The 23,510-nt window shown below is 40.8% G+C and overlaps 1 protein-coding gene across 12 annotated transcripts in view; it reads right to left on the reverse strand.

Moving 5' to 3' along the window:
- camk2d1 (calcium/calmodulin-dependent protein kinase (CaM kinase) II delta 1) overlaps positions 1–23,510 on the reverse strand; it is a 225,957-nt gene that overhangs the window by 88,323 nt on the left and 114,124 nt on the right. For all 12 annotated transcript variants that reach the window (XM_033609759.2, XM_033609763.2, XM_033609755.2 and 9 more), the window contains exons 4-5: positions 14,208–14,262; positions 2,301–2,366 (exon numbers count right to left, since the gene is read on the reverse strand). In XM_033609759.2, coding sequence (XP_033465650.1) covers positions 2,301–2,366; positions 14,208–14,262 — 121 coding nt within the window. The remainder of the gene's footprint in view (positions 1–2,300; positions 2,367–14,207; positions 14,263–23,510) is intronic.

Below are 23,510 nucleotides of genomic sequence, written 5' to 3' on the forward strand. Positions count from 1 at the left end.
CAGTGAATGCACCCGGCTGTTAGAAGAAATGCTTCCAACACATAACTTGCCCTAGAGGCACAGATTGTAACCCCTTTTTTAATCTACAATAACAGAAATGTAAACATGACAAAGTGTTAATTAGTGAGCTTAAGGGGTGAACTTTGGACAGAGCCAGGCTAGCTATTTGCCCCTTCTTCCAGTCTTTATACTAAGCAAGGCTAAACATATCAGCAATTAACACGAGACTGATATTAATATCGATCTTGGCGTCACTCTTGGAAAGAGCACATTGTTGTTTTCTTTAGGCAATTAAAGAAGCAATTAGAGGAAAATACAAAGGGCACAACTTTAAAAAAATTTATAGATCAATAAAATCCACCACAAAAAACAGAATCCAGATCCTCCTTGTTTGTGTGAATGAACTTATGTGTCTTTCAAGCTGACATGAAATTGTGTTCGTTCACTTTACTAAATTTGTGTGTTTTTTGGGGTGACGAGACAACACATTCTCACTCTGACCTTGTCACATATCAACGCTTGGTCATGGACTTGACACATCGATATATGAGGTGCAAGGTACCATGGGTGTGTTGGCTGTTGACATTCTGGGATACTGTGTCAACTTTTGCCTGATACATGATTTGTCTGTTTTCAAAATACACTGCCATTTTCACAGAAAATTTACAGTTTGGATTTAGTCTCTTTCAAAATAAACACAATACATTGGTGCAACATCGCAAATGTATGTTTTTTTCCTTCAAAAACAAACGCTTGTGGTTACATTTCGCCAACACACACATATGGTTGGGTTTAGCCAACAAAAGCATATATTTAGGTTTAGGAAAAATGAACAGAGTTTGGCTTTACAATCATTTTGGAAGCAATCACTGGTCCCCCGGGTGAAAGACCCATCCACCACCACTACCACCCGCCCTACTCAGACTTTCGCCCCCTTTACTTATGTTGTTGTCCCGACATGTTTCTTCCTGACGCCACTGGGTGTTGTTTAACAATAACAGCAACCGGCTGTACTGCACTGATATGACAACATTTTGGATTTTAAGCCGATGAAAGATGTGTCCTAACTCAGTGCAGGCATTGTTTTAAGCTGAACTTTGTCGGACGCTGTGTTTCCATTTATTCCTGTGGCTCGCTTTGAATGCACCGCAATGAACAAAGAAAAGCTTATTCATTACTTTGAAATTAGGAATTATCAATACAAAGTCGCCTTATTTCACTACAAAAACCTTAATAAAAGGTATCAGCTGACTGGAGGGAGATCGCCACAAGAGCTGAAAATTTCTGGTAAGTTAAATGAACATCACTGATAACAAACTAGGCTGCTTGCTGTTGGCTCTTTTGTATATCTCTTCCAGTAAATATCACTATATAAAATGTGTGTTTTCTGTTTAAAAAGTAACTTTCCAAATGCAGGAAGATAGCAGGTAGACTTCTCACTCACCTCTAAGTGGTTACATCTCCAGTCTGATCTCGAGCAAACAACTGATAGCTATGTGGTTTGTTTACATGAAGTAACAGCAGTGCATATTTAGCGGATTCACAGTGGACAGACAGCTCTGATTTTATGCGATCCTATGTGATCCTATGCAATGCTATGCGATAGTCAGACGCCAATTTTCTGTTGAGACCCTATGACATTATATTCCACTTAGGAGCAGCTGCTGAATCAAGTGCGAAACCTAGTAAAATAAGCTATAGTTGTCCTGTCTGGTGTTTGGCTTAATATTAAACCAGTTTGAAAATTTTCACACCGGCCCAACCCTAGTATTTGATAACCTGGGAATGAGAATGGTTCAATCCAGCTAACTGAAATGCCCCCAGAGGCTTATCGTTGTCTGTCTGATAGTCAGTGGGTTCTGAGACTGCTATAAACAAAATCTTAAGTGGAACTTTAATGGAAAGGCCCAGACAGGGTTCTTTTTGAATAGATTTTTAGTAGGCAGTCAGGGTAAAAATGGGAAAAGCAGATTCATAATTAAAGGACAAAGGCAGAACAAGAAATGTAGAACTAAAGGTTTTGACTTTAAAAGGCATATCAAAGACAGCAACACACTGAACATATATGCAATGTATAATGAGGGGGATTGTATTTTGTGTGTGTGTATGTTATAATTCACATACATGCTGACAGGTAGTCAATATGCAGTTTCATAATGTGCATGTAAATCATTTTGTTAGCTGTTTTATAGTGTGTATCTGCTTGATTATGCCTTTGGTGCCAACATAGACTAAACAAAATTCACATCACATTCATACAGTAAAAGGAGAAATATAAATAAAACAAAGATTAGACTGACCTGGCATCAGCTTCACTGTAGTACTCCCTGGCAACAATGTCCTCAAACAGCTCACCCCCAGTAACTCTGGAGAAATAAAAGGACAAAGAACAGAATGAGCAGTGGAAAGTTGGACAGAAAATCCATGTTTGTCAGGAAAAGAACTGAAGTGTAAAATCACAGATGTTCATTTCTGCATCTGGGGAGAAAAACAAAGGCTTGATAATGTTGCACAGTAACAAGCCTCATCCAGAACTGGGTCAAAAGATTAATGTTGTGCTTTTGTGCCTACATGGTGAAATCACTAAAACAATATATTTCAGCAGATATGCTTATACGGTGTATGGACATTGTTTATTCAGCTGGAAGATGTTTCCATGTCTTTCCATGAGGTTATGACTAAAAGCCAGAGAGCCTTCCCAAGTGAGACAGGAACAGATATAACAGAACGGAGGTGCAGTGATAACAGCACTGTTATGCCTTAAAGAACAACAAATGAATGTGCAGTAGATATCAATCCACAAGTGAAGTAGTTGAGCCCAGGAGGAAACTCACACCGCTCATAGGGGTGTGGGAAAAAAACGATAAACCATGGTATTGTGATATTTTGCATGCCAGTATTGTAGAGGCAGAAGCCAAGTATCGATCTTTTATTATATGTAATATTAACTTTTACAAATACACATTATAATACAACTTTTGGTACTAGAATGATATAATCAACTGCTTTTTTGATCCACACTTCCTTACAAGGTCAGCAGAGGTCTCAGTCAGTGGCATTTAGGAAGTTCATCAAAATAAAGATGGAAACACCGGACAATGAAATCAGAAATGCACCGTTGGCGTTTAAATAAAACGTCTGGACTTATTTTGGATTTTTTAAACACAGAAGGAAAGGAGAACTTAGATATGACACATGCGATTTGCACACGAAAAAAAAAAAAAATAACAGTCCACCACAACAGTGTTGGTCAGTCTGTCTGTTTTGCATCATATTTTGCTGCAATAAAAATGACTGAAGTCAGATGAACAGATGAGCCCTATTCAGTATTGGGCAAAAGTAAAGTATAATGATGTTTTCAATGTAATCCTGTAAAGTGCAGTTTAACTTAATAAACTTCACAAATAGTTGTCTGAAGGAGAACGATATTTGAGAGGGAAATTATGAAAATAGTAATAATATATATATATATATATATATATATATATATACATATATATATATATACACACACACACATACAAAAAAACGACAAAAAAAAAAACAGTATAAAAACATCAGCATTGGTATTGACCACACTGTTATTTTAAACATCAGTAGGGATGCACAATAGTATCGGCACATCATCAGCATTGGGAGTTAACAGCTTTAAAATTAAATATCCAAATCAGCCTGAAATGAGCATTTCTGCTGATATGACAGGGCAATAAGGTGATGCTTTAATTATGCAACTTTAATTAGTTGAAATAGGTCAAATTTGCCTGAGTTTTGGCTACTGTCAGAACTGTCTTAGGGAGACCATCATACAAGCCCATTAAAATTCATAGAACCACAGTTACAACTGTGACTCTCGTTCTATTTCATTCTTCCTGACTGCCAGAAGGCGGTGCTTTAGCACTGGATGACTTATACCAGCAAGGTCACGAGGACCGCTTACCACACTAAGGAACATAAGCTGTTGGGATGGACGCTGCCACAGCTGTAGGGGCAGCCACACTGAGATGGTAATAGCGAGCAAAGGTACATAAAGACTCCCAGGTCGTGGTAGCACAGATGTCTTACAGAGAGACCCCTTTCAATGCTGCTCAGGATGTGGACACACTCCAAGTAGAGTGAAACTTCACATTACTAGGGGCTGGCAGGCCATGCGACCTGTAAACATGTAGGATCACATCCACAATCCAGTTCGAAAGTCTCTGTCTTGACCAGGGTTTACCTTTCTTACAACCCCCATTGCAAACCAAAGTTGGTCAGTCTTATGTAAATTGGCAGTGGCTTTCACGTATGCCTTGAGTGCCCAAAGTGGGCACAGTAGCTGAGATGGCTCCTCTATCCCCTGAGAAAACAGGCGTCCTTGAGACCTACTGACACAAACCAGGCCCCCTGTGTCACTGAATAGAGAAAATCTGTAATCCATAACATTCGGAACTGCAGAAACTTTAAACCTTCAAACCCCTCAGGTCTAGGATTGGACAGAACCTGGCATCCGTCTTTGGAATTAAAAAATACACTGAATAAAACCCAGCCGTGTATGCCATTCTACAGGTTTGACAATGGCTTTTTCTACGAGCACTGCTAATTCCTGGCTGAGGGCCAGGGATTTTGGGGGGTCTCTGACAACAGATATTTTGACCCCACAGAGAGTGGGTGACCAGCATCAGAACTGTAGTGTGTATCCCATGAACAGTGTGGACACCACCCATGGGTCTGTGGTTGCCCTCTTCGAGAAGGTGAGTTGCTGCTGGGAGAAGTGTCCGACACCAACCCCTCCGACCTCTGGTTTGAACCCCCTGGGGGCTGCTCCTCTTTGCACGTGGAAAGTCACTTTCATTCACCCTGGGCAAGCAGGTGGATGGAAGTGGCTGTGACCAGAAGGCAAGGGATCCCTGTGACCTCGAACAGAACCCAGGCCCCAGTGCAGACCAGCAAACCTCTGCCTTGCCTGATCTGCTTGTACACTGTGCTCCAGTGCCTGCTGAGCAACAGGCGCAAAGATCCGATCTGGTACCAGTGGAAGGATGCGGAGGGTGTGATGACACACCTCCGACAGGGGGGACTGTGCTAGTCAGACCTGGTGGCTAGCCATTTTCACTGTTGACATCAACCTTCCAAGCTCCCTAGACATGAAGGCAAAAGTCTTAAGGTACGCATCACTAAGGGTCTGGGCAGAAGAGTCTGCACCAGATTCCTGAAGGTCTGATACAAAGCCAGGTTGAGGTAAGAAAGGGAGTTAACAAGATGCCCCATGTATGCTGCTATATTAGAACTCTTAGCAAGGAGATCATCTGTCAGTCGACACTGAGGACGGGGACAGCTACCTGCCTCCTGCATGGCAGCCAAGTTCCTGCAATCACTAATGTTACGAGAAACAGTTTAGGGTCTGCCCAACACCCATGGAGCTCCTCAATATAAGGTTTAGAAGGAGAAAATGAAAAGGTAGAGGGCTGCAGTGTCTACCTGAAAAAGTACTCAAAGGAGCTGCTGCCACTGGAGCTTCATCCAGCCCCAGCTGTGCTAAAGCCAACCGAATAGCTGGCTTCAATGTGGCACAACCAACTTCAGATCCATGCAATGACCCCACATCGGACCCCTGAGAGAAAGCCCCCAGGGTCGTGGAGGCTGTGTCTCTATTCACATCTTAAGCTTCATCCTCTTTATCTGTAAACAAACTGCAGGATTGTAGCTGATAGCACATCATCCTCTTGACAAGGCAAGTCTCTTGTGGCAGAGTCACCACTGGAAGCTGGTGCCCTATTATCAGGCTGAAGATTGAGCAGGAGCTCTGGGCAAATTCAGATGAAAGAGTGCCAACCTGACGAGCCAAAGTGTCAACCTCTCCTAGTTTTTTAGGAGGACCATGTGAGAGCATGCTGCATCTCTTTGATGCTGCCGTATTAGCCATGCTAGCAGACAGCAATTCAGTATCATGTTTTATCTTTGTACGTCTAGTAAACCGTATTGACAGTGGCATAAACCTACAGTTCATACAAGGGTTGTGAAACACGCCTGCCCTAATGTGTTAAATCCCCAAGCAGACAGGGCATTGATCGTGGCCATCCTCATGAAACGGGTTAAACAAATAAGGAGAAAAAAAAATACACTGACAATGATACTGATGAATAGCCTAACACAAAAGTAGCACACACCCAATACTACTTTGTCACTAATGACAAACTATTGTCCTAGTGTTAAATACAATGCTAGTCAGCCCCGCAAAAACACTGTGCCGCTATCCTACAAACCTAACTTAGACTAGGCAACACTCTACACAAAAGCCATCTCACAGTAGCAGCAAACTCAAGCACTGATCAGTCACCTTAACAAATACCCATTAACCTTCCACCCAATAGTGTATTTACTTACTGTCACTGTTGCGTTCCTCTGAGAGCAGAGAGCTAACAACACAGCGAATCAGGCATCAATTAAGCAGGCGAGCCTGGTGAGCCGCCGGTCTACTTAGTTCAGTATGAATCATAACAGCGACATAATCTCTGTCCGTCTGACTGTACTCCTTTCTTGAGAAATCAGCTTGCTGCAGCCTCTGGTGGACGAAACAATAGAAGTACCAACCATCCGGTTATGAGGCTACAAGTGACGAGCCAAATTGACCTGCTAAGAGCTTCTTCAGCTGCAAGTAGATGGAAGGAGCAGATTGTGTGATGATGTTGTTGTTTTACTGGGGTGAATGCCCTACATCAATGCATGATCACAGGTGACTTTGTTAATATAATAACTCGACCTACACCTACGTAATATGGAGATATCCAGTGCTAAGGCCCTGCCACCTAGTCAGGAAGAATGAAATAGAACTATGTAATGTGATGTTACATAGAGTTATGTTACCTCAGTTATCATAACTTAAAATAACTTTGACTGTTTCACATAAGACATAAACAGCAGACTCCTGGGTGGATGTCATAATTACTACAGTCACCAGAGGTCTCCGCCTAAAAAAACCCCTGAAATTTGAATTTGAATTTGATGTCAATTTGATTGGGCAACAGGCATTCCATTGGAGCTGATATAAAATACAACATCACTAAGACTTAAATATGGGTTGTCATAAGCTGCTTGTACAGACAAACTATGGTTCAGCTTTTAGGGGGAGGACAGTCTGTTTGATGTGCTCAGCTTGTGAAAAGTGTTGTATAATGTTTTCTGTGGGTCTTGAAGAGCTTTGTCTAGTCTGTGAAAAATATCCCTCATAATGTTATCAGTTAGGTTATCTTAACCTAGAGTTTTTAAGAAAAAGTCTACAAAAGACATGGGCACTGACCGAAAGGGGAAGGTATAATCAAACCTTTTTTGAGTTTTTATTTTGTGAAGTGTAGGATTCAGTGTTTTCCAAACTCCAAACATACAAAGGATTTAAAGCCAAGATATCTCTATATTTTCTTTTCTACACTTTTTTCAAGCTCCCTAACTCTACTCAACTTGTAAAGTAAACTAGTCTTCATGTGTAACATCAATGAAGTTGTCTTGAAAAACATTTAAACACTTTTAAAGTGGGCCAGTGGGCCAGTTAGCTCAAAACATGGAGAATGACTTGAGGGATATTTTAAGGCAGATCCATTTCCATGACCACTGGAAAACATAACTACTCCGAGTCCTCAGGGCTTTCCATATAAAAGTCTCATGCAACTTTTAATGACTTTGGTGTTGGGACAAATTCAGTTGTAAAAAAAAAAATGTCTGCAGAGTCTCAGTGTTATAGTTGGCCTTCAGTCAGCAGCCAGGAAGTGACTCATGCATGATGGGATTTTTTCTGATCCAACATATTTTCACAGTCTGTTACAATGCCTTTACTTTATAAATACAATGTTGTAAATCAGGTTTTGAGCTGTGAACCCATGGAGATATATTATGTTAGCTTCCTCCTCCATTCATGGTCACTTTGCATTAGCATACTGCAGTGTTGTAACATCATGTCATTCTTCCAGCTGTTTTTTTCTTAAAGAAAAACTGAGGAATGCTTTTCATCTGTGTTGTCTATTAGCCAAGACAAGAACACCCCCTGTTGATTTTTATTGCCCTTAATCAAATTAAACACAACATTTAAAACATATTTGAAGTCATTTCCCTCTTGACTACCAAGTTCAACCGCAAACAACAGCTGACAATACACAGGAGAGAGGAGGAATGAAGGAGATGGTGAGTTATGTAGGGTGAAGGGGACGTGTGAGAGATGTGAAGGAAGAAAGAAAGTGACAGAGGGAGCCCAGGATATTACGGCTACAATGAGGAAATGACAATGATTGTTTTATTAAGAAATTGGGAAATATGGATGTAATAGAGGATGACAACTGACTACAGAAAAATGAGCTTGATAAATTGAATAACTAGAATTAACCCCTCGCAGTTGTGTGCCTCCTTGAACCAGTCAAGTTGCAATTTACATCCATGTCTAACCAGAGTCATATGTAGCCATGACAGCTGATGACGCTTTAAATATGAACGTTACTGCAAAGAAGGTATATATTCTAAAATGTGGACGACACACACATCTCCAACCCAGCAGCACACAGGATCTATAAAATTACAACAGTTTTGAGGTGGGCACCCAAAATTAGTGTCACCAATTTAGTATCTAACCAAATATCCCCCCTTTTGTTCCTGAGATATGATGTTGAAAAAGGAAAGGAAAGTAAAGTGTTTTTGCAGAACATGTTACATGAAGATGTCAGAGTGAAGCGGACCTTTCTGATACAAAATGTCATCTATTAGCAGTCTATTAGACATTTGTGTGAAATTTCTTCATAGCTGGCGTATAAATTCTTGCGTTATGGCCAAAAACCTGTTTTTTGAGGTCACAGTGACCTTGACCTTTGACCACCAAATTCTAATCCGTTCATCCTTGAGTGGATGTTTGTGCCAAATTTGAGGAAATTCTCTCAAGGCCTTCTTTAGATATCACGTTCATGAGAACAAGACTGATGCAAAGTCACAGTGACCTTGACCTTTGACCAACAAAATCAAATCAGTTCATTGTTGAGCTCAAGTGGATGTTCGTGCCAAGTTTAAGGAAATTCCTTCAAGTCCTTCTTCAGATATTGCGTTCACAAGAATGGGGCAAACCAGGTAAAACCTCAGCCCTTAACTACCAAAACCTAATTAGTTCATCCTTGAGTCCAAGTGGACATTCATGCCAAATTTGAAAAAATCCTGCTAAGGCGTTTACGAGAATGGCACGGATGGACGGACGGACTGACGGACAGATGGAAAATCCAAAAGCATAATACCTCCAGCCACGGCTGTTGCCAGCACAGAGGCAAAAAAAGCATATAAACAGCTGCCTATTGGGGCTTTCATTATAGACACAAACAAAACACAGGTAAGGACCAGAAGACAAAAGAACAACATACTATTAGTTTATTTTTTATTTCAGTCTTACCCTGTGTAATGCTTCATGCTAGAGGAAACTGGGCAAATAGCTCACATTTTCCATATGAACACAGTGGGGGGAGGAAACAAAGCGATACGCTCATGTTGACTAACAAGCTGAAACTGAAATGAATAGTGGACATTTTGAAATGTCATAGTAGGAAAAGCAGGTAAAAATGATGACTAGGATTACTGCCTCACAGATGTATGCTTTAGCAAACCAGTCATGTTGCAGTTACAGTTAACTTCTGTATCTGACCAGGCTCATACGTAGTCATGACAGCTGACAACGCTTCAAAGATCGATGTTGCTGCAAAGAGGCTACATGCTCTTAAATGTGAAGGCTACATCTTCAATCTGACAGCACAGAAGAGCTATACAATCAGCAGAGTTTCAAGATTGGCACCCTAGATTACTGACACCAAGTAAGTATCGATCTCCCCTTCTGTACCTGAATAATGGCTGGAAAAGTGCTTTTGCAGAACATTATGATGTCGCCACAAAGTTGACCTTTGACCTTTTCATACAGAGTTCCATCACTTCATTATTTTATTCTGTATCTATGTGAAATTTCATCAAAATTAGCATACAAATTATTAAATCATGTACAAAAACATGATTTGTAAGGTCACAGTGACCTTGACCTTTCAGCACCAAGTTTTACTCATGTCATTCTTCAGACCAAATGGACATTTGTGGAAAATTAGAAGAAATCCCCTTAAGGCCTTGATATCGCATTTACAAGAATGAGATGGACTCAAGGTCACAGTGACCTTGACCTTTGCAAACCAAAGTTTGATCAACTCATGTCTGGGTCTACATGGACATTTTTGACAGATCTGAAGAAAGTTGTTTCTGAGATGCTGCCTTCACTGTGGGGTGGCAGTAGCTCAGTCCACAGGGACTTGGGTTGGGAACCGGAGGGTTGCCTGTTAAAGTAGTCCCCGTCCGGACCAAATATGGAGCGTCACCTCCTTGAGCAAGGCACCAAACCCCCCAAAAGGCGCCCCTATGGGCTGAAATATGTGCCACCAGAAACTGAATTTCAATCATTTATATTTGAATTTGAATTTCTAAACTTGAATAATTGCATTGAAAAACTGAATCTGAATCACATAATTTGAAATTGTACTGTTTAATTTGAATCATTGCATGGGAAAACTGAATCTGAATAGCATAATTTGAAATTGAATTTATTTCTATATATCTTCACATTCAGTTCTCACAATTCAAATTCAGTTCTCAAACTTCAATTTCAATTTACTGTGACAGACATCCGGGTAGATTAAGGATGAAGGAAGAGCAATTGAGCGCAGATACACAGGAGTCCTCTTCGGCCAATCAGCACCTACGTTTTTGAGCACGTAGGAAGAATCGCTTGCCTTGATCCATAGACCATAGACAATAGGCTTGTTTGAGATGAGCTGCGCCTCGCCTGAAAAGTAGACAAGAACAGGCGGCTGCAGCGGGGGGCGGTGACAAAAAGCTGCGGTGATGTCGGACAGTTTCCCAACAGTTTCCAGCAGCCTTCAGTCTGTACAGGAAGTCACAGACACACACGTATCCTGTATGGAATGATGTCAATTCATTAAAAAAGTGATCAGACCCATATAGGCTATCAGTTTGTTTTCAGTCTCCAGTTGTTTTAATTATGATAGATTAATTTATTAAAATGCTTTACAGGTGATATGTAATTTATGTTCATGGTTTATCCTCCATTTGATATGAATTCTCCTGTAAATCAGCATCATATCAATTTGACCTGTCCCCTCAACTACACAGGCTGAATAAACTGTGTTTGACTATAAGGTTAATATTTTCAGAGGAAAAAAATACAAGACAACAGCTTTCATTAAGGCTCAGTCAGATACAGTCAGGGCTTCACATCTGATGTTATTTTAAGAATCCTCACATCCCACTGACCACAAGTCTCTGTGTTGCTAAATACTTCAATAATTAAACCGTCCAATATTAATATACTACAGTAGACTCTGTATAGTTTATGATGAATGTATGCGTCATATTGTTGAGTCGACACCTTAACCAATCAGCTGTTAGATCAGGTGAGAGCCAGGCGGTGCAGTCGGTGGAGAGCAACTGCAGCGCCTTGCTCTAAAAACTGCAGCCGCCTCGCTCTCGCGGTTTTATCGCCGTCCACTTTTGTAATACATCAGAGCAAGTTGGGATGAAGTTGGACGCATGCATTGTGCGCCGACTGCCAGTGATCGAATCTGCGCAGGTCTGGCTCATCTCGAACGAACCTATATATACGTAGATGCCGCATTGAGTGGGTTTGCCCGCTGCTGCGATACATCAACGTCGCCGCCATATTGGATGTGGCAAGGCTGCGCTGTAAACTAATACAAGTAAATGGACTTAATTTCATAAAGCGCCTTTCAACAAAGAAATTTACGTTAATGCGGTCAGTGGGATGTGAGGATTCTTAAAATAACATCAGATGTGAAGCCCTGACTGTCATGATCCTCATCATGGCAGCCCTTCCTTCTCCCTTATGTGTGTGTTGTCATTCCCAGTCTGTATTATTCCTCCTGTGTCTCTCCCCCTGTCTGTTCTGTGTGTGTGTGTGCATGTGGGCGTGGTCTCCTTCCACAGGCAGCGCCAGGTGAATCCACTCCAGTAATCAACCTCTCCATAAAGCCTCTGGATTCCCTCCTATTCGTCGCCAGATCGTTTCATCAGTCTACGTGGTAGGTTGCATCCTGGCTCCTCCGTGTTTTTTGCCATTGTGCCTTATTATTAGCTTGTGTAGCTAATGCCTCTGTGTTCCTTTCACCTCAACTCAGATTGCCGTGCTTGCCTCGTGATCTCGTGTGTTCTTCCCTGCCTGCCTGTGGACCGGCCTGCCCATTGCCTGCTCTCCTGTTTCCCTTCAGAGTGAGTACGCTCGAGAGACGGACACCACTGCGCCGTGCTGCAGCACCGCCATTACCACGTGGCAGACGCCACATCAAAGACACTCTCACTCTTCCGCTCATTGGTGACTACACGAGCCACGTCTGGATCCTGGGACTACGCACCACCCCTCCCCCCTGCACTTGCCAGCACATTGAACATTAAAGACTTGTTATTCACTGTTTATCTGCTATCTGAGTCATGCATTTGGGTCCAGGCTTTGAACAAATCATAACACTGACTGTATCTGACTGAGCCTTAATGAAAGCTGTTGTCTTCTATTTTTTTTCCTCTGAAAATATTAACCTTATAGTCAAACAGTTTATTCAGCCTGTGTAGTTGAGGGGACAGGTCAAACTGATATGATGCTGATTTACAGGAGAATTCATATCAAATGGAGGATAAACCATGAACATAAACTACAGATCACCTGTAAAGCATTTTAATAAATTAATCTATCATAATTAAAACAACTGGAGACTGAAAACAAACTGATAGCCTATATGGGTCTGATCACTTTTTTAATGAATTGACATCATTCCAGACAGGATATGTGTGTGTCTGTGACTTCCTGTACAGACTGAAGGCTGCTGGAAACTGTCAGGAAACTATCCGACTTCACCGCAGCTTTTTGTCACCGCCCCCCGCTGCAGCCGCCTGCTCTTGTCTACTTTTCAGGCGAGGCGCAGCTCATCTTGAACTAGCCTATTATCTATGGTCTATGGATCAAGGCAAGCACTTCTTCCTACGTGCTCAAAAACGTAGGTGCTGATTGGCCGAAGAGGACTCCTGTGTATCTGCGCTCGATTGCTCTTCCTTCATCCTTAAACTACCCAGATGTCTGTCACAGTAAATTGAAATTGAAGTTTGAGAACTGAATTTGAATTGTGAGAACTGAATGTGAAGATATATATAAATAAATTCAATTTCAAATTATACTATTCCGATTCAGTTTTTCAATGCAATGATTCAAGTTCAGAAATTCTAATTCAAATATAAATGATTCAATTTCAAATTATAGGATTCAAATTCAGTTTTTCAATGCAATTATTCAAGTTTAGAAATTCAAATTCAAATATAAATGATTCAAATTCAGTTTCTGGTGGCATATATTTCAGCCCATGATGACATCATGGAGCAGATGGATGTGAAGACACCTTGCGCTCCTCCACCTTCAGCTTGAGGATGCGCCACAGGTGCACAGGTGAGTTTAGGGCTGGATACATACTTGGCCAGTCCATCACCTTCACCTTCAGCTTCTAATTAAATTAAAATAAAATTAAGAATGAGACAGACGAAAGGTCTTAGTGACCAAAATCTGATCAGTTCTCAAGTGACCAAGTAGATATCTGTGCCAAATCTGAAGAAATTCTCGAGTCGTTCATTATCATGTTCATTAGAATGAGACAGACCCAAGGTCACAGTGACTTTACATTTAACCACTAAAATCTGATTGTTCATCCTAAGGTTTAAGTGGACGCTTGTGCCAAAATTGAATGAAATTCTTGAATTCTTGAATTCTTGAATGAATGAAAAAAGCTTTGTTGAGATACCTTGTTGGTGAGAATGGGATGCATGGACGGACCATCTGAAAACATAATGCTTCCTGTCACAGCTATCGCCCACATAGAAGCATATAAAAATACTGAATAGTGAAAAAAGTTACCAACCTGCTGTCTATCTTAGTTATTATTTGAAGGTGACTGGTGTGTATATGATCCTACATCCTGCACTGTGTGTCTTATCTCCCATGGTCCCTCAGTGACAGGACTTCTCCTGAGCACTGAATGTGTGCTCCTGAGCACTGAATGTGTGCTCCTGAGTGTTAGGCACATGTTCAACCATGTGGAGTGTCCTCTTGGTGTCTAAAATGTGAGTAAATGTGATATGCAAGACACAAATCCTGAACTTACAGGTCAAAGACCAGATAGTGGAATCCTTCCTCTGATATGCTGTCATGGAGCCGCACTGTTAGAAAGAGAAGAGGGAGGGGAGAAGACAGAGTTACTCAGTTATGTTGAATACTACTTCACAATACCAGGCACTCTGCCACATTGGCAGCAGTAGGTAACTGTGTGAAATATAAACACAGTGAACTGTTGTCATCACAGTGTGAAATGTGGATAAGAGTTTTAGACAGCACTGGTGAATGCACCTTTTCTCTCACACACATTATTTGGGTCCATTTTTGATGCAAAGCAGCTCTTACTATATAATGACGAAAACTCTGTGGGTGTGTGGGTGTGTCTGTGTGTCTGTTCCACGTTTTTCTCCTCACTGACTTGGTCAATCCATGTGAAATTCGGCACAGTGGTAGAGGGTAATGGAAGCAATATTACATCAATTGGCCAAAGGGGGGCGCTATAGCAACCGACTGAAATTGCAAACTTTGAATGGGCATATCTCATCCCCTGTGTATCGTATCGTATCGTATCGTATCGTATCATGTGAAACTTTGCACAGAGACGCCTCTCCTCATGAGGAACACATTTGCCTCAAGAACCCATAACTTCCGGTTATATAGATTTTCCGCCATTTTGAATTTTTTGAAAAACATTTAAAATCAATGTCTTCCTACAAAGTTTGACCGATCTGCATGAAACTCAGTGAACATAATCTAGGGACCAATATCTAAAGTTCCCTCTTGGCAAAAGTTGGAAAACTTGGTAAAACTGAGCTTCTATAAGGCAATGAATATTGAGGAGGGCGTGGCTCATCACATAAAGGTGTATAACATCTCAAGAGTTTCACCGATTACCACGCAACTTTGTAGGCATATGACCACACATAATCTGAGGGGACCCCTTCATTATTGACCCGATCAAACAAAATGGGGGTGCTAGAGAGCTAATTTCCTACCTAGGCCTAACCGCCATATGGATTTTTACTAAACTTGGTAGATACGTAGAACAAGGTGACTGGAAAAATTTAGCTCTAATTGGCAACTGGGTGGCACTATAACAACAGAAAAATGCTTAAAAAGTACATAATTGCGGAAACTGTCAGTGTGTCATTCTGTCTGTCCCATGTTTTTCTACTCACTGACGTGGTCAATCTATGTTTCCCATGTGAACTACCAGTGCGCCCCACTTTTAAGTCAATACAACATATAAACACTTTAACTATCTGCCTTTCAACGTGCTACCTCAACTATTAATGTACACTTTTAGCCCACTAACTATCCCACTATTGGCAATGGTACTACTGTACTTTGAATAAAGCAGTCGTACTATCAAATTCACAAAAACTCTGAATACATTGCTCTTCTTAATGGGTTCAGTTGACTATTTAATCTGCAATTTCCTATGACCTGTATCCCAAACACACACCATGTGAAACTATACGTGGGCAACTGTGCACTCAGTAGGTATGGACTAGTTACAGTGAATAATCAAACATGTCACTGACGTGAAGTTCTTAAACACTAAGGTATCAAAATCTCACCTTTTCCATCTGCTTTAAAATGTCTCATCTGTATTCATGAATGGTGACAGCCATTAGCATTCTATCATTGCTGAATAAAGGGAACAAATTTCAAGAACTGCAAAATGTACACGAGCCACACATTAAAGTTACAGCTCATCCAAAACTCAAAAATATATAATTTGCCTCCTGTGCTGCTCAAAGCACCAAAAATACATTTGAAAAACTCAACAGCAATGTCTTTTTACAGAAATGACAACCAGGTTACTCGAGATAATCCACAGACCTTGTTGTGAGCAGTCTCACGCAGGTACTATATTGTTTCTACTAGGGCTGCAACTAACGATTATTTTCATTGTTGACTAATCTGTCGATTATTTCTTCAATTAGTCAACTAATCATTTTATCAAAAAATGTGTTAAAATGTTGAAAAATGCTGGTCTGTCTCTCCCAAACCCCAAAATTATGTCATCTAATGTCTTGTTTCGTACTCACGCCAAAGGGTTTTAGTTCACCGTCATGGGAGAGTTTGTAAAGCTGCCAATATTTGAACATGAGAAGCTGCAATAAGAGTATTTTGGGGTACTTTTATAGTACTTTTCTATGAAAAATGACTCAAACTGATTACTCAACTACTAAAATAGTCACCGATTATTTTAATAGTCGATTAGTCATTGATTAGTCGACTAATCGTTGCAGCCCTAGTTTCTACCAACATACACCTGCCAACTGTATCACCACACAGAAGAAATTGTGCTCATCATAGCATGAGATGTACACATTTTTTGTGTCATCCTTGGCTGAACTGTAATGCTAGCTAGCTATGTAGTGGTGCTGGGTGAGCTAGCAGTAGATGAGTGCTTCCTCCTGCACAGTGATATGGTTGGTGGGTGTAGTATGGTAGAAAGACAATAGTTCCTACATGATCCTGCTCACACCAAGATCTGAGCACCACAAGTTAACTGTCATCTAGTTACATTATATTAGAGAGAATTCAATTTCAATTCAATTCAACTTTACTTATGAAGCCCAATATCACAAATCACAATTTGGCTCAGAGGGCAGACATCTCTACAGCCAACATGTCCATCACTCAGCAACTCACATCAAAACAATCCAGACTGATAAATAGAACTACAGATAAAAGAAACAACATAAGTACTTTAGATTTGGGGTGAACTTTCCATTTAAAAGGCATAATTCAGCATTTGGAAAATGTCTAGATGTCTAGATGAAAAACTAGAATAACATTACGTTATGATATCACAATGAACTTGACTTTTGACCTTTTGGATATAAAATGTAATCACTTCATTTTGTCCTTTTAACCATTTTGACAAAAATTGTAATGGTAAATGGTCCTGCATTTGTATAGCGCCTTTCTAGTCATCTAGTGACCATTCATTCATTCATCTTCTAACCGCTTCATCCTCTTGAGGGTCGCGGGGGGGCTGGAGCCTATCCCAGCTGACATCGGGCGAAAGGCAGGGTACACCCTGGACAGGTCACTGGCAGGGCTGACAAACAACCATTCACACTCACATTCACACCTATGGACAATTTAGTCCCCAGTCTGCATGGACTGTGGGAGAAAGCCGGAGTGCCCGGAGAGAACCCACACTGACACGGGGAGAACATGCAAACTCCGCACAGAAGGGCTCCCACACCCGGGATCGAACTGGCAACCCTGTTGCTGCGAGGCGAGAGTGCTAACCACCACACCACCGTGCCGCCCCATCTAGTGACCACTCAAAGCGTTTTTTACACTATGAGTTACGTTCACCCATTGACACACACACATTCATACACTGGTGGCCGAGGCTACCATACAAGGTGCCACCTGCTACTTAGTTTTAACACACTCACACACTGATGCAACAGCCATCGGGAGCAATTTGGGGTTCAGTATCTTGCTCAAGGATACTTCGAAATGCAGCCTGGGATCGAACCGCTGATCTTTCGATTGGTGGACGACCCGCTCTACCTCTGAGCCACAGCCACCCCCAAATGTCACAATTAACTTATGAATTCTTGAGTTATGATCTTCGATCTTCGACCACCAAATTAAAATCAGTACATTTGAGTCGAAGTGGACGTTTGTACCAAATTTGACGAAATTTTCTCAAAGTGTTCTTGAAATACCACATTCACAAAGTAAGATGAACAAGGTCACGGTGACCTTGACCTTTGACCACTAAATTGTAATCAGTTCATCCTTGACTCAAAGCGGATATTTGTGCCGTATTTGAAGAAATGTCCTCAAGTTGTTTGTGAGATATCACATTTATGAGAAAAAGATAGATGCAAGGTCACAGTAACCTTGACATTTGACAACCAAATTCTAATCAGTTCATTCTTGAGTCAAAGTGGCCAAAAGATATTGTGTTCATGAGAATGAGACAGACAAGATCACAGTGACCTTGATCTGCCTTCTTGTATTTTCCAAAGCATTCAGTTGTTCCTCTAAGTGTTGTATGAAATATATTTTTACAACATGTAGAGGCTCAAACTGTACATTTTTGTGTGTTGAAAGATTGTCTGAAAGGATAAAAGTCATCCACCTCAAAATATCTCAGCACTTAAAGTTGCATTTAAACTTTCTGATTACCCACTTGAATATAAATAAATTACAGGTATTTTTAGGTTTTCTGTAGAACTCTGTCAGGCATTTGGCAGGATAAGCGCCTAGATGTTGGTACAGTAAGCCAGTAGTCCAAATAGTGATTGGTACTTGTCTTTAAAAATGGATGATAGTCAAACTGTACTCTCTGCATCCATATACATGTTCTCAGAGCCAGTTTAGATACTGATACAAAGATGAATTATTAACAATATTCACTTTTATTCTCTCTAAGAGGCTGCAGATCCAGCTGTGGATATAAATATACTGCATGGTGGTCCATGAGTGAACAGTCACACACGCCTCTGAAATATCAATGTAGGCTTAACGGTCATAGTAAAAGCTGACTACAGGTTACAGCCCACATTTGGAGCAGACAAATATTTGATTCAATGTATTAATCTAAATGAGTGAAATGAAAAATATATATATATATATTTCTGCTCTACTGTGTTACAAAGGCTAGCTCCAACTCTTATAATAGGCCAGAATAGCCCTGTTACCACGAAACAATCTTGTACGGTTGAGTTCAGTTTGGTATGCATTTTTTCCATTTCCAGTGTAAAGTTGTGGATGGTACCAATGGGACCATTCCTTATTGTCCCCACTTTTGGGCACCCCTTTGTTAGGGTATCTAGCACACAAATCTGGTACTAAAAGGGGGAGCTAGAAACACTGCAGTCCGTTGACTGGTCAAGAGCAGATGGTCCCTCTTGCTCAGGGCTTAGTTGTGGCTAGTTTTGAAGCTTATGTAACCATTGTTCATACTGTGGCATGTCTTACACAGTTTCTGTATCCTGGGGGATACAGTCATTTGACAGGCTGTGGGGAAAGGGGCATTAAGTGAGTGTACTTTTTATCATGGGAAATACTAATGATGGGGATGGGTCAATTATCTAGGTCATGTGGCTTCATGCCATCATTCAAAAATATACTGATAATTTGTATCAAAATCAAAAGTGACAACCTACCATGAGGTACAAGTTGTTGTTTTTCATAGTTATTTTGCTTTGGGGGGAATTTGTTTTATGGTCCTGTTCTTGTTGTTGTTCTTGTTGTGTTTTTACAACTTTGATAATCACGTGAGGAATGTCTGTATCCTGGAGCATACACTGCCCAGGCAAGGGTAAAAAAAACAGCAATAATATAGTTATGTTTAGAGGCCCATTTTCTACAGATAATCAATACAATAAAGGTGTGAAATATTGATTACTATTTTTTCTTCTCATTGTATTGCCACCTGATAGTTTAGTTCAGAGAAGGGAACTAGTGAGGAAGACAAGCATTTATAACAGCAGCAATAAAATTTAAACTGTAGATCTTATGAGGAGGCACAGGAGGGAACATACCAAAGTGTATGATGGAAGATATTTTGGTGGAATACATAAGTACTGAAAATATTTCTGTACATGATGTAGTGGTTCAGCTGTACATATTGTTTTGTATGTATGTGTCTGCAATAATACCTGATGTGTTGTCTAGTGATGTTTGTCAGTAAATTTTATGAGTGAAGGAACCACGGCGGAGTTCTGCCCCGATGCGCACGCACACACAGGTGAGCACACTCCCATCAGCGGAAAGAGAGCATGCGTCAAAAAATATGTTGTGTCAGCCACCTGAAAGGCAGACAAAAATATCTGCTTTTTTTAAATGAAGATGATGAAGAAGAAATGTTCAGATGTTTAGTTATGTTAATGTACAGTTCAAATAATTGTTCAGTTGTTGTATTGACTGCTGTCATTAAAAGAAACACATGAACACTATGATTCCTTTGTTTGTGTCGGTGTTCGTCTGACTCCTAACACTGTATTAATTTCGACCGGATTATGTGAACTGCATATACTGTAATCCTCACTAGGAGGAAAAAAAAAAAAAAGCATTGCGGAGTGCTGTCCCAACACAAAACCCCTGTGCTTGCCTTTTAAATATCCCATCAAAAGTGACTCTCCTTCTTGCCCATTCTGTTTTGGTCTGAAAATGTCAGTGCGCAACCTCATTCTGTGGACAATAGATGAGGTGCAGACTTTCATCTGTGTCGCCGAGGAAATACAGTGAGTGCTGGAAGGAACACCGAGTGACAACAACCCCACCCACATTTAGGAGTACTGTTTGTAGTGGAAACTCTAAACCGATCCAGGGTCTCGCTACAATGTCTGAAGGGTTACTTTTGGTTCCAAAGTAAGCAAGTAAGTAAAATCTATTTATATAGCCCTTTTCCCAGACATAGGCCACAAAGGTACTACACAAGTGTTTGGTGGAAACGAGGCTTATGGCTGGAAATAAATCAAGCCCTAAGTGTAAGTTTTTCAACTGTAATTATGTTCAGATGTCAGCAGCAATATATAACAATGTAAGTTATTTTTGATGAATTTGTTGTCTGTTGTCTTATCTTTGTGTTATCTTGTGTATTATAATTGTGACCTTGTTTTTAGTCAACATTGCAGAGTGCCTAAAATATTAAAATAACTTCATACATAACAGAATGCATTAAATTCAATTCAATTTAATTGTAATTTTATTTGTAAAGCCCAATATCACAAATCACAATTTGCCTCACAGGGCTTCACAGCATACGACATCCCTCTGACCTTGGGCCCTCACAGTGGAAAAGGAAAAACTACCCCCAAAAAAACCCTTTTAACTGGGAAAAAAATGGTAGAAACTTCAGGAAAAGCAACTGAGGAGGGATCCCTCTTCCAGGACAGACAGACTTACAAAAGATGTGTGTACTTGATGTGTATTTAATGTCAATACCTACACAGTTTGAAATGTAGCACGGTATGGTACGGTGGTCAGTGTGTTTGACGAATATCATTTGTGTTTTACAATGTCTTATAGCTCCACATCCAGTGAACTCGCCATAAGAAGCATAAGCTAACGCAAGGCAACTTTGCCTCAAACCATGTTTATCACATGCAAATTCACTAACATGCATTGGGTACATTTGAATTTGGTGGCAGATATGGCATAACCCTCCACTAATGCTCAGGTCCTGTGAATGCACGTGAATGTCAGGGAGCATGGCTGTCTTTCATTTTGTTGAACCAGAAGAAACAGGTTTCCCTGAGCCAATTAGCTACACTGCCTAATGAACAAGAAATCACATGATGTGAAACTAAGACTATCATGATGCCTCTGATCAGGACCAGAATACTGCAGCATTAGCTCAGAGGTAGCTTTGATTGGTAGCTAGCACACGGCACATTCTTATATACATTTATAACCAATTTATTAGTGACTAAAACCTACAAGCAAAATATAGCAGCAAGTGAGCACTACATGGAAAAGAAAACCTTTGGATATGAACATCATTGACCAGTCTAGGGGTTGGGTTTCTATAAACGGGTTCAGTTCTGGTGGAAATGTACAGTAATACCACGTATAACCATGTAGTATGTTATTCTATTCTTGTTTCATATTAAGCTGTTAGAGATTCAGCTTATCGATCACTGCATGACACTGTTAAAATTAGGGATGCACCGAATATCCGGTAACCGAATATATTTGGCCGAATATTGCAGAAAAACACACATTTGGTGTTCGGTGGAATAAGTGAAAAGCAAGGCCGAATAATAGCGACGTGTTTTGAAAACGCAATCAAACAGCGTGCAGTGACGGACGGAGTAAAATGTCGGCAGTGTGGCGATATTTTACTCCGTCCGTCACCGCACTCGCATTTGCGACAAAAAATAGTTTTGTGCGAGCAAAATAAATCATTCAGCACGCTGCGTGAGTACAGATTTCAACCAGCAGCAGAAACGAAACGGCGAATCCCGCCGGTTGTGGGTTGAATGGGGGTTACAGACACAGACAGGAATGTATTCCTGTCAAATACGGCAGCCATAGTGCTTCGTGGTGCAAGATAAGGCTTACCGGCGACAGAGAAGTCCGGCTCCAATAATGTCCTCTTCTTGATGTCATGACTGCCGAGAAATACCTGGACAGCCGAGCCGTGGGAGCACACAGGTATGTGACGTGTCAGAGGAGAAACGAGCCATTCACATTTCTCTCTTTGTGGCAGGTAACGGTCCACAAACCTTACCGCACTTTAGGGACTGTTCTTTACTTATGAAGGGACTGTTCTTTACTTGTCAGGGGAGGAGGGTGGCTGGTTGATTTTTATTTTATTTATTCATTTTATTTCGATCCCCCCTATTTTAATCACTTCTTGATGCTGTTTTTGAAGTATGAATAAGTCAATAAGTAATGTATTAATGCCTCATTTTCGCTGTGATATCGTGATACTACTCAGAACCGTGATACCTTCACTGGTATCGTACCGTGGTCCCAATTTTTGTACCATGACAATACTAATCTGGAGGGGGTTCATCTGCAAAAACTAATGAAAAACTAAACAACGGTATTTGGTACTCGGTATTCGGCCAAGCATTTAATTTTTTTTCGGCTTCGGCCACAAATTTACATTTCAGTGCATCCCTAGTTAAAATGTCACTCTAGCCCTTTTTAGATAGGAATTGTGCAAATTTGCAGGAAAGCCCAATCAGCCTTTTTTCAGCATTGGCAGTATAAATACAAAATGGGGGGCGTGAGCAAGTAACAAAACGTGTAGTCTCTTACACAGACGCCGATGACGTCAGCACTGCATTGTCTGTCTTCAAAATACACTTCCGTTTTCACAAAAAATGTACAGTTTGCACACAGTCTTTTTCAAAATAAACACACTACATCAGTACAACACCACAAATTAACATTTTTTTCCTTCAACAACGAATGCATGTGGTTACATTTAGCACACATGTGGCTGGGTTTAGGCAACAAACGCACGTGGTTGGGTTTAGGAAAAAAGAACTGGGTTTGGCTTTACAATCATACGGTAAGCGAAGACTGGCCTCCCAGGTGAAAGTCGGTACTTCCTCTCTAGTCGATGGTTGTTGGACCCATCTACCACCCCTACCACCCGCCCTTCTTGGACTTTCTCCCTCTGAACTTACATTGTTGTCCAGCCATACTGTGCCCTGCTGCTGCCAGGCACCATTACAGAATAACAGCGACCAGCTGCATAACATGCCGATGTAAAAGGTTGGCTGGAAGTCACAGCCAAAGCACCAGTATTTGACAACTTAAGAGTGAAACCAGGTTGGTTTGGTTGTACTAACAGACCCTGTGAGGAGTCAATGTTCAGTTTTTCTGGTGCATTCATTTTGTTGTAATT

Source organism: Epinephelus lanceolatus, chromosome 22, assembly GCF_041903045.1.
Source record: "Epinephelus lanceolatus isolate andai-2023 chromosome 22, ASM4190304v1, whole genome shotgun sequence".
In the NCBI taxonomy this organism is placed as follows: domain Eukaryota; kingdom Metazoa; phylum Chordata; class Actinopteri; order Perciformes; family Serranidae; genus Epinephelus; species Epinephelus lanceolatus.